At 37.5% G+C, this 13042-nt stretch overlaps 1 protein-coding gene across 1 annotated transcript in view; it reads right to left on the bottom strand.

The window, feature by feature from the left end:
• Window positions 1–1371: 1371 nt before the first annotated feature.
• Window positions 1372–13042, bottom strand: part of CENPE (centromere protein E) — a 73850-nt gene continuing 62179 nt past the window's right edge. The window contains exons 46-50 of the mRNA XM_079921080.1: window positions 10167–10279; window positions 8630–8727; window positions 6519–6702; window positions 4595–4881; window positions 1372–1862 (exon numbers count right to left, since the gene is read on the bottom strand). Of these exons, the coding sequence (XP_079777206.1) occupies window positions 1768–1862; window positions 4595–4881; window positions 6519–6702; window positions 8630–8727; window positions 10167–10279 (777 nt within the window). The 3' untranslated portion in view covers window positions 1372–1767. The remainder of the gene's footprint in view (window positions 1863–4594; window positions 4882–6518; window positions 6703–8629; window positions 8728–10166; window positions 10280–13042) is intronic.

The following is a 13042-nucleotide window of genomic DNA, read 5'->3' as shown; positions in this document are numbered from 1 at the left end:
AACCAAACAAATTCTGGCACTGAAGAATATAATAACTGAATTGAAAAGTTCACTAGAGGGGTTCAACAGCAGACTTGATCAAGCAGAAGAATCAACAAAGTGGAACACAGGTCATTTGAAATTATCCAGTCAGAGAAGCAAAAAGAAAGAAAAAAGTGAAGGGAGCCTAAGGTACTTATGGGACACTAGCAAGTAGACCAGAAGAAGAGAGACGGGGATGAAGAGCTGATTTGAAGAAATCAATAATGGCCCCAAATTTCCCAAATCCAAGGAAGGAAATGGACATCCAAATTCAGAGTTAAGCAACGTTCTGCTAGACTGGAAACCTGACGACTGATTATATTTTTAATGGCCTTTAAACTAGTTTTATTATTCAGGTGAACGTACCTACTAGAAGTCGTAAAGAATCAAACCTGCAGTGCTGTTATAGCATTCTGTTTGGGTAAGGGTGAAAAGGAGAAACAGGCCCAGGGGAAATTATAGGAGAGGACACTTTCCCCTCAGCCCTAGTGAATCCCTGTGACAGTATGTTAAGATAAGGGAAAATATCCAATCCAGACTTTAGAATGATGGCTGTGATGCAATTCATAATCTCTTCCTTTGAATAAATATTCTTACCAAAGAGCTAAGAATGCCTTGAAATCACTAACTCTGTTCTGAACCTTAAGCATCTTGCTGTTCTATGTGGTTTTTCAAAGTTATATGCTATAAAATATCAAATACTCTCTAAAACATAGTTCATAACCTCTTGTAGGGTCAGAGACCCCTCTGGGAGTATGATAAAAGCAAGTATGGACCTTAGTACCCTAGAAAAATGAATCCACACACAAAAGTTAACATTAAATTTCAGAGGTTTTACAGCCTACATGAAGAAGTCCACCTTAGAACGCCTTACGTATCTGTGGGGACCCCAGGTTTAGAAAACTTCGATGGAAACTCTGGTTGCTGTTTCCCCATGTCTAAAGTGAAAGGGTAAAATAAATCTATGTGGTTCTTCCACTTGGGAATAAATGTGCAATCGGGTACAAAGTCTAATAACAAACCAACCAATTCAGAGTGCTTGCATAGGGAGTGGGGTGGTTGGTAAAACACTGAAAAGTGAGGAACAGCTTTTGTAGCTTATCACAGCAAAAGGAAGATTAAAACTAGAAAATGAAGAGGTCGTATCACTTGCTATTCCTTAACAACCTAAGTGTGGAATGCATGTATGTATTTTTACAGCAAAATTCTGAAAGTCAACAAACAAGAAGAGAAGAGAGCCAAACATACCCTGAGTACCCCACCGAGAAACCATCAGTTAATATTACATGGTGCCGTCATTCAGAACTAAGCAAACGTTTATTGAATGTTCAAGGTACTAAAAAGGGAGTCTGTAATTTTGTTAATTAAATGATGTTTCATATTAATTTATGAATCATGCTTTGGAATTCTCTAAGTCACACGTGGATAACTTTACATTAATGAAAAAGTATACATTTTATGTATACGTGGAAAGATTGGAAATTTCCTTCAATAACTTTATTCTTTACAAAACATATAAATAAATAAAACTATTCAACTTCTAAAGGATTACCACATTCAAGAAGAAGGTATTGCTATCACCATTCTAAATAACGGGAATGAATCCCGTTCCTTCACCTTCCAATTCTACCGGCAAAGTGAAAACTGAACTGAAATTAAGTTGGACTGTGACATCATTGCCAGGGATAAACGCAGGCATTTCCAAACATGGAACGCTGGGCCCCCAGAAAAGTGACAGAGAGTAATCTACTGAGTCTTGCACTCGGGCACATCTTTTCCAGAGGAGGCATGCCAAGGACCTGGCTGGGGATCCACAGTCTCTGCTCCAGCAATTTGTTCTACTGAGAGGGGAAAAAAAAAAAAAATCAACAACAAAAGTAATCTTAGTAAAAACATACACAAATCCCAAATACAACTAAAGTGAAAAGGATGTTTGGAGTAGAGATATAAGAAGAGATGTAAGAAGAATGGAACACAGCACTTAAACATGGTTCATTATTTTGCTTGTTAAAAAACTATATTTCACTTCAGCAGAGTTGAAGTTTTTTTTTTTTTAATAGAACTTTATTGGAGTATGATTGCTTCACAATAGTGTGTTAGTTTCAGAGTTGAAGAAGTTTATTCCCCATTTTCTCGTAAGATGAATTGTTAGAAAAACCATATTGTACATAAAACCAAGAAGTAATAAAGTCTTATTTGGAATTCATCAATTTGAGATTCAAAGTGAACCAAACACAGATTAACTCAGTTAGATTTTCTTTTGTCCTATTTTTAGGGGGAAAAAAAAATGGTGAGCTGTACAAATACTATGTAGTTTAGAGAATATTTAGCCATCTTTAAAAAGTTTTCTTTGAGCCTTTAAAAAGCACTTCAACTGCATCTGTTTATAAACAATATCTATTTTCAAATTATTATATTCATGAAGGTAAATCTAGAACAACTGGTCTTGGAAATTATCTTAGGTGTTGAGATAATATAAATTTCCTTTTATAATTAAAATTTTTTTAGACTGACATTTTACTAATTCAAGCTGAGACTATGTCCTTTAATTCTGAATTGGTCAGTTCTTGATTTATATATCCCCCCAGACTATTCTTTTATTTTACTTAAAAACTGTACCAGAGAGACCCATGTATTGATTAAAAAACGTAAGCATTTTTATTTGAGGTTGGATTACTTCATATTATGCATGTGCCTTTGGCACTGTCAGATAAAAATCAATAGGTGATTATAAAACTTTATCAGTGTTTGAATAGACGCTTCTAAAATGGTGTGTGTGTGTGTGTGTGTGTGTGTGTGTGTGTGTGTGTATACAGCAAAAGTTCCACAGAAGTGTTAGCTAATGGAAGGTCCTCAAATGTTTGTTACATACTGTTCAATGAAGTGAATAGTTCAAAATTTTTCCCAAATTGCCTTGTTCCTTCCTATATCTCTAACAGCACTGTCAGAGCGCTGACGTGATCCAGTTTTGACGTGTAGTTGACGAGAACAGACTGATTCCTTCTTTGTCACAAAGTAGAGTTCTCATAAACCCTGGTAACCTTTGCTCAGAGCTTTAAATGATCTCTGGCAGCTGCCTCTCTTAATGTACAGTTTTGTTGCTTAGGTTTCTACAAGGGTGTTTCTGAGAGGCAGATGCACTGTCACAAAGGGCCGTGGCCATACACACGTGGGCACATGATAAATGCTATGTGGTGACAAAGACTGAGAAACGCCATATTACAGAGCTTCTCCGGACATGTTCCCCACCTCTGTGTATAGCACCTCTGCAGAGCTGGGGGCGATCCCCGACTCCACTCCAGTCCATCCAATCAGGCACCTAGCACTGCTCATTTTGCCCCCAAATCTCTCCCATCTGTCCACGTCTCTCCATCTCCATTGCACCTGCCCAGGTTCATGCTGTAACCCTTGCCCAGGCAACTGTCAAACTCTTGCTCCTATGATTTGTTGGTTACCTAACATCTGAGGTAATGTTTTCAAAATTTACAAGTCATCACGTTCCCCTGCTATTGTTTAAAGTCTTCCGACAGCTTCCTCTATATGCCTACAGGATCAGGTTTAAATTCCTTTACACTACCTACAAAGTCCTGCATGTCTGGCTCTGAGCTCTCTCTTTGGCTTCACTGACTACATCCACAGAAGCCTGTGTTCCTTGTGCTCTGGTCACAGCATATTTCTTTCAATCCTTCCCCTGACTGTGGTTCCTCCTACCCTGACGGCGGCTGTCACTGTCCCATCTGCCTGAAATGCTTTTCCCTCCCCGCTTTGTTAAGCTAACTCACATTAACCTCCTAGATCTCAGTTCCCTTTTTCAAGGCAGACTTCTGTAATATTTAACAAACAACAACCTATTATAAGTCTCATAGCCTTTTGCACTCTAGAATTTTACTTTTTTTGGTCACTTGATTACTGTCTATACCTGTTAGACTGTAAGCTCTAAGAGGGCAGGGACCATATCTGGTTTTGCTTATTAATGTACCATTAGGGTCTAATGTGTGACACAGAGTTGAAATAAAAAAATTCTGATCGATTAAATGAATAAGTAAATGATACAAGTCTATGATCTGGCTTGTGTAAAATGAATATAATACTATTGGAAATACTGGCCCATTGAATTGATAAGAAAATCTTTTTCAGTAAAACTGGTTTTGTTTATAAGGTAGTATCTTTATGGCCTTGGGAGAGTTGCTTGTCCATTCCAGGGGAAAGCTGAGGGTTTAAGAGGCAACCTTCACTTGGGGTTGTTTTCTTGCATTTCTAAAGAAATAATATCTTATTTTCAGATTTGATTTGCTAAGCAATGACTCACAAGTAGAATTTTTACATACCAAAGGGAAGAAAAAAAAAAAAGGCTTCACTTGGGGTAAAAAGTGACTACTGCACTTCAGAGCTGTGCTTTGGAGAAACTTTCTCCCACAGACACAGCAATGAAGTCTGTGCGCTGTGAGCCTGATCAACGCCATCCTCTCTTGTCTACACTTGCCCTGTGGGGATCACACATTAAAGAGAGGTTCCAACCGTTATCCGCCCCCCACCCCTGCCCCATTTCCAAGCAACCAGTATTTTTACCTACCTGGGCAAAGGCCTAAACTTGAGTTATCAAAATAGTGAACCGGAGAAGGTACTGGCAAAGACTTTGACCGGCTATCAAAAAACCAAGACTTTGGCGACTCCTTTGGCACAGGATCTTGTAAATTCCTTTCCTTGCACTGAGATGACATATGTTGTCTCTTTTTAGAGGCTGTTCCAGTCACTTTAGGAGACTTTGGAGAATTCTCACAAGTTACTTCTTTGTGAGCCTCTCTTTTAAGGGTTCTCTCCTTCCACGTTTTGACCTCATTGTAAAGATGCTGATTATTGCTTAAACGTGAGGGGTCAGGGCGGGGCGGGTGGGGTGGAGGTGGAGAAAAAAGGAGAACATAAGACTGCAATTCCTGCAACGTACTCATGTTTAAGTTAAAAAAAAAAACTGCTTTAAATTGTGGTAAAATATACATAACCTATAATTTACCATTTAATCATATTTATAGTTAAGTTTCAACCTAATGCTTCCTGTTTGGACTGTTTCCACAGTTCAGAAAATGAAATGAGGTCAGTATAGTTTAAGTAATTGTAATAAACCTCCGAAATCATGGAGTTTTGAGAAGAAAGCTCAGAGCATGACATCAGGTTTTTAAACAAATCAGTGATACTGTCCAGAGGTTTATCTGTTGATAATTTGTGGCCATAATTCGATAAATCAGTCTGGGTAGATGATTCTAATGTACCTTTGTTATTTTAAAAGAAATAATTCACAGTACTTTTCTGGATTAGTTACAGTCTTGCTTCTCATAGGAAATGCCACCAGCATTTATCCAATTTCTCCAGACAGAAACCTGGGCAACCATCCTAGAGGCCTTTCTCTCCTTTACGTGAGCCAAGTCTGTTGATACAACCTCATACTTACTTCTCAAATTCGTTTCCTTATTTTTATCTGCATTGGCACCATTCCAGTCCATGCCAAAATTATCTTTTGCTTGGACAACAATAAACAGATTCCTAAATTGGGGCCTCCTATACTGTGATGCTATCTGATCTCAGCAGGCCTTGGCTTAAAATCCTCCAGTGGAATGAATCCTTCCATTGCGTTTTAGGATACCACCCAAACGTCCTCCCAATGACCTTTGGGGCCTGTGTAACCTGGACCAGTTACCTCTGGCATCTCATCTTGCACTTCACTGTCTCAGTCTCTATGCCCTGGCCACAGTGGATGTCTTTCAGTTCCACCAGCTGGTCACCCTTCCTGACTCAAAGCCTGTGCACATGCTGTCCCCTCAGCCTAGAAGGCTTACCCACCTCTCCTTTCACCTGGCCTAATTTCTACTCATTTTTCACATCCAGTCTTAAAGGTCCGTCTCTTGATCACCACCCCTCCCCATACCTAGATAAGGTTTGATCCCTCTGTGTTATACCCTTTCATAATGTCCTATTTTTCGTTGTTGCTGTTTGCTTGATAGCACTCATTACAAAGGATTAGTTATTTGTGGAATTATTTGTTTAATGCCTATTTTTTTCCTCGTCTCATTGGTAGAGGTTAGCACAAGTTTCTAGTCATTGGTAGAAGCCAAATAATTAAATTTGTCAGAACTGTTTTTAAAGTAAAACTAAGCAGGCTACGATAATGGACCTAAGGGGGTTCCTCCTTGAGTAAGAGCCTCACTAACTTGGGTATATGGACTTGTGGTGTATTTAAGCTGCTCCCTCAAAGATCCTTCTTTACTTCCTAGTTCTTGGCTTAGTTAAAAATAGGTCAACTGACAGATAACCAACATCTGGAATGGTGCTACCATATTCTTATGCCTTTTAAAAAAGACATATTTTATGTAACTTAAAAATTACTTTCTCCGTATGTGTGAAGCATTGCCAACTGCAAAAAACTATTTATGTATGGGTCTATATCATCCTCCCCGACACGTGAGACGTAAGTATAATTTCTATACCGTGTGAGCAGATCTTACCTTAACAGCTCATTCTTTTGCTTTATTAGCTGTTCATTTTGCTGCTTTAACTTGGAAACTTCCTTTTCCAGCCGTATATACTCACTCTTCAGGATAAGAGCTTTCGTGCTTTGTACAATGCCACTGCCACCCCCACAGGTGAAGGGTTTATTTGAAGGCTGAGGATCAGCATGTTCTGATACCACTGTGGGAGGCAAAAATACAGACAGGTGATAACTTTAGTAGTTCCAAATAAAGAAAACATTATGAAAGGTAGTAAGTCACTATAAAAACCAATACACCACCATCTCCCTGGAAGTCATCCTTGCCCACCTCCTTCTCCCTTAACCTCACACGGCTATTTGGTCATCAGTTCTAAACAGCTCTCGAATCCTCCTGCTTCTCTCCACCCACCAATTCCACTCTCATACTCCTGCTGAGATTGTTCACCATCACTGTAGTAGTGGCAATCCTCCCCAGAGCTATCCTCCACTGATCTATCTTCTAGAGCAGTAGAATCACCTGGTGGGTTTCTTCCTACAGTGTGTGTGGGGTCCACCCCTGTCATTCAGTGCATCACAAGTATTCAACACATAGCTGTTCACAAGATAAACCTTAGAATGATATTAGAGCATATATTATTAAGTATTCTACACTGTGTGTGTAAAAGTAACGTAAGGAACTGTTCTGTAAATTTTAGATAAAACCGCATACAAGTGTGAGGTGCTTATGAAATAGAATAATCCACTGGGTCATTGACGATTTATAAAAGGGGGGGAAGGTGTGTGTGGGGAAGATACTCAATGGCCATTTCCTTTTGAATTTTTCTGAATTCAGGGACAATATGTACCTGAAAGTCACTTACAAATCAAGAGTAATTATCCTGACCCTTCTGTAACAACGAGGAATCCTCAGTTCTATTTTTATCCCTTGAAGTTTTCCAGATAGGAGCTATGATCATCTTTAACACTATCTCTAATTCTTTTTTGTAAATGAGTGGACAATAATACACACAAATATCATCTTACACTTGCTTGACCTTTAGAATTTTCAGTGTGCTTTGCACACACAACTTTTAGTTTGATCCTTATTATATACATTGCCTTCAGGATTTCACACAGCCCTTAAGTGAGAGCAATCAGTTCAGAGGCCTGTCCCTGACTGCTAGTTCAATGCTTGTCTTACTATACAAAGCTGCCCCAAGTACTGTTCAGCATTTTCTCTTTTCAAATGAAATATAAGAGATAGAAATACAGAAGAAGGTATAATTTGAGAGATATATATGCAGAAATTTGATCATTAAACTTGAAGACTGTTCCTAAGATAAATTTCAAAAAGTTTGCAAGTATGCATCAACTATATTTTCAGTATCAAGAACAAATAGGATAATATTTAGTTATTTTTACTGTGAACTGATAATATTTTTACTGTGCACATGGTTACAATCTATTAAGACATGTGCTTGTATTTTTATTTGGAAGTGTACTTCTACCCTGACAGTTAAGTCATTCTTTTACAGTGCTGAAGACATCTTCACCAATAGGTAAAGATCTGATTATGCAAAAGTAAAATTTGTATTTTCTAAAAATCTATAATGGACAGACAGTTAAGATTACAGTAAACTAAGGAGATGTCACAGGATAAATATGAGCCCAATGAATTCATTTTAAAAAGAGTTTTTTCTTGGGGCTTCCTTGGTGGCACAGTGGTTAAGAATCCGCCTGCCAATGCAGGGGACACGGGTTCAAGACCTCGTCTGGGAAGATCCCACATGCTGCGGAGCAACTAAGCCTGTGCACCACAACTACTGAGCCTGCGCTCTAGAGCCTGTGAGTCACAGCTACTGAGCCCACGTGCCACAACTACTGAAGCCCGTGCGCCTAGAGCCTGTGCTCCACAGCAAGAGAAACCACTGCAATGAGTAGCCTGCGTACTGCAACCAGAGAAAAACCTGCATGCAGCAACAAAGACCCAACGCAGCCAAAAAACTAAAAAAATAAAAAGTTCTTTCTAAATCAGTGATTAACTTAGCTTTATTTTTGACTATCATACCTGTAATAGCAGTCTTCAAAATATGTAAGTGTATTGAAGTAAAATGGAAAGATCGGGAAATATCAGCATTTTCTACTTACTTGAGGTATCTTGGGCCTGTTGATTTCTTCTAAGATTTTCTCTCAATAGCCTTATAACTTCTTTTTGATATTCCACGGTGGCTTTTGTCGAAGCAATTCTATTAAGAACAATAGAAATATGTAAAAGCCCAGAAACTAATTTTTAATGAAGGAATAAACACAACTGCTGTCAAGAATTTTCTAATAAGACACATCACATAAACACAATGTCCTGGTAGCAGTAGATGAGCCCTCATGATACCCTCCTGGTATCATGCACCTCACAGCTATAACACCACCAAATTGGAAGTATTCTGTTTGGTTGCAGCAGCAATTTTTTTTTAACATTGAGAAATCAATTCTTTTAAAATTTCTGGAAGCCCAATAGCTATTAACCGGATATTGTGTAAAATTATATCTGGGGGCACCATAAAATAAATAATTGGTCTGTTACCATGAGGTCCTAGAAATACCTTGAAGGTACAACAATTACCAGAGCATGAAAGCAAAAAGCAGCTTCCTTTCTACATTGTCAGGAAAGCAAACCCTGGCTGCAGCTCTGGTCTAAGGTGATACAGTCAAAGGTCAAATTCTACTCATTGTTCCCTGGTAGAGACATTTTGTGAACTGTTTGCTTAAGGATTAATCAGCAATGATAAATCAGCAATGATACTCTGCTTTTCTTAGAGGCTGACAGTATCTGCTGATTCGATTCTATAAGTAGAATTGCTTTTTATAATGAAGATCTTAATAGACCTAAGTTTCACTTCTTATCACCAGAAGCCTGGTTAGAACGAATGAAGATTCAGAGTGCTACATTTTAGGCAAAATTAGATATCATCATTAAATATTTATTAAAGATTTATAGGAAGAATTAAAAGTGTTAGGAGCCAGAAGGGATCTTAAGAAATCCTTTAATATAAACCTATCCTTTTATTGATTATGAATGTGAGGCCCAGAGAGATTAAACAGCTTGTGTAAGGTGATATATTCATTAGAGGCAACACATTTCTAATTTAGTTTCCCTGACACTGGCTAATGTCCTTTTCATTATGCTATACCACAAAGAACTTGAGGCACGTTATTACATATATAGTACTATATATAAATAAATCAATAAAAAGAGGCTATGCTCTTGGGCATTAGGTATTATAATTTAAAAGGAAATACAACTTTTTCATAAAAATACAATGGGAAGAACAAATAAAATTAAGAGAACCAACAGAGACCTTAGTCAAACTGCTAAATACACCACAGGTTCTTAACATTTACTTTCAAGCATAAAAAGGATATTTTAAAGCTATTTAAATATGATTGAGCAAGAAGCATCCAAAGACATAGTGTGTTAGTAATCAGAATTGTGCTTATTTTAAAAACTTTGCATATGTAATGAGAATTTAATAGATTTAAAATCTGTGAATGTTTGTATTTATTTTTTTAAAAAGCAATAACAATATTTTCACATATTTAAAAAAGTTAACTAATGCAAAGAAAGTTATATAGTTTTGAAAGGAAATTTAAGCTTTTAAAGTCATGTTCAATTGAGGCAAAGACATACTCCTTTTCAAAATCCTTGGCGTTTTTCATCTTCTCTAGGTCTATTTTCACCAGCTTAGTTTTGAGCTCCTCAATTTCTTCTTTATAGGGCTTAGCTCCTAAAGCAACTTTGTCCTAAATTTTTTAGAGAAAAGAAAAATAAAATAATTTTAGAGCAGTTCTGAAGAGTTGTTAACTGCCTTGATCTGGTAGAAACATTTTAAAACAGCAATCTTCAAATATATAAAAAGCAGGGAAGGCACAAATGAACACTGAAATGAATAACAAATAGATATATGATGTGAAGTATAATCTGAAGCTCTTGGAAGCTAATACATACTTAGAGAACATATGACTTTTGTTTCTTAGAACAATTTTTTTCCCAATTTAAAAACAATCTACCTAAACAAATGAAACAAAGGTTGAAAACAATGAAATGGGCAGACGAAGGTTAATCAGGAAAATGAAAGAAAACGATGTCAGAACAGCAATATAAATATCAAACTGGAACTGAATTTAAGGCACAAAGTATTATGTAGCATAGTTGAGGATATTCTGTAGTCAAAGATGGTTCAATCCAGTGATATATCTACTTTCTACTCAGAGGAAAAAAAATCCATATATAAATCTTTTTCTTTAATGAATAGATTTCATTTTCAAAGTAATTTTAGGCTTATGGAAAAACTGAGCAGAGAGTACACAGAGTTCCCATAAACTGTGCCCTCCCCCTGCCCCAACTCTCCTGTTATAAAACATATTAATGTGGTATAGTTGTTACAAATGATGAGCCAATATTGATACATTACTATTAACTCAAGTTCATAGTTTACATCAGGGTTTATTGTTTGTATTGTATATTCTATGGGTTTTAACACTTGTATAATGACATGTGTTCATCATTACTCTATCATACAGAGTAGTTTCACTGCCCTAAAAACCCCCTGCATCCACCTATCCATCCTTCCCTCCCTCCCCTTAAACTGTTGGCAATGCCTGAACTTTTTACTGTTTCCCTAGTTTTGCCTTTTCCAGAATGTCATATGGCTGGAATCATCCAGTATGTAGCCTTTTCGGATTGGTTTATTTTAATGAACAATATGCATTTAAAATTCCTCCACGTCTTTCTGTGGCTTGAGAGCTCACTTCTTATTACTGCTGAATAAATTGCTCTTTTTATTGCTGTACCACAGCCACACAGTGGAATACTATTAGATATTGAATACAAAAATAAACCCATCTAAATTAGGAACCCAGAGAGCTCTCTCTTCCTCTAGGCTTTCCCACTCCAACCCCCATCAAAACATCTGTACACACAAAATGACTAGCAAAGACTAAAAAGATGCAAAGCTTCTAAAAATGACAGATGCTCAGCTTAAGGAGGTTGATGACTGGGTCAGATGAAGCCACTGTTTGCTCAGTCAGAGCACCAGTTCAATACCCAGGCCTTCTGGACCAGACACTGATATCAGGGACTCCCTGGGCGTGTGTCTGGCTGAAGTGGTGTCAGTTTCCCAAGAAACTGCCAAACTTTCCTCCGAAGTAGCTGTACTATTTGCATCCTGCCATGATGACTGAGTGTTCCTGTTGCTCTACATCCCCACCAGCAATAAGTGTTGTCAGTGTTCTGAATTTTGGCTGTTACGGTATTTTGAGATACCAAAGGTGTGTAGTGTTATTCTTGTCATTTTGATTTTCAATTCTGTAATAACATGATGTTGAGCATCTTTTCTTATGTTTATTTGCCACGTGTCTGTCTTCTTTGGTGGGGTGTCTATTCAGATTTGTGGCCTGTTTTTTGTTTGTTTGTTTTTGTTTTGTTTTGTTTTTTGCGGGTACGCGGGCCTCACACTGTCGCTGCCTCTCCCGTTGCGGAGCACTGGCTCCGGACACGCAGGCCCAGCGGCCATGGCTCACGGGCCCAGACGCTCCATGGCATGTGGGATCTTCCCGGACCGGGGCACGAACCCGTGTCCCCTGCATGGGCAGGCGGGCTCTCAACCACTGGGTCACCAGGGAAGCCCTGTGGCCTGTTTTTTAATCGGGTTGTTTGTTCTCTTATATTTAGTTTTAAGAGTTCTTTGTATATTCTGGATAACACTCCTTTATCAGATATGTTTTGCAAACATTTTTCTCCCAATCTATGGTTTGACTTTCACAGGGCAAATGTTTTTAATTTAAATGAAGTCCAACTTATCAATTTTTTCTTTCACGGATCGTGTTCTTGGTGTTGTGTCTAAAAATGTCATCGCCAAACCCAAGGTCTGCTAGTTTTTCTCCTATGTCATCTTCTAGGAGTTTCCTAGTTCTGTTTTATATTTACGTTTATGATCAATTGAGTTAATTTTTGTGAAAGGTGTAAGGTCTGTGTCAAGCCTTGTTTTTTCGCTTGTGAATGTGCAATTGGTCCAGCACCATTAGCTGATAAGATTATCCTTTTCCACTGAACCACTGAATTGCCTTTGCTCTTTTGTCAAAGATCAGTTGACTATATTTGTGTGGGTCTATTTCTGTGCCCTCTATTCTATTCCATTGATCTATTTGTCTATATACTGTTTTAAAAATTCAAAGAACTCCAAAAACAATTATCCATTTATGATATTAAAATTTTTTTAATATATTCTATAAGTGCAGAAGTTATAGTAACTTTTTACCACAATATAATGAAATAAATTAGTCATATATAACATTGTTTAAAATAATTCTTACGTAAAAAAAAATCAAAATTGGAAATACTGCCTTAAAATGAAAGACAATAAGAATTCCATATTTCAAACGTTTGGCATGTGATGAAAGCTGAACTCAAGACATACCGATCACCTTAAATAGTTTTTCTAATAAACTGAAAGTACAATTTTTAGTTAACATGATCTATTTATCATCTATATTTTAGATGGATTC

Source organism: Stenella coeruleoalba (assembly GCF_951394435.1).
Source record: "Stenella coeruleoalba genome assembly, chromosome: 4".
Classification (NCBI taxonomy): domain Eukaryota; kingdom Metazoa; phylum Chordata; class Mammalia; order Artiodactyla; family Delphinidae; genus Stenella; species Stenella coeruleoalba.
This window is presented reverse-complemented; position numbering and strand designations above follow the sequence as displayed.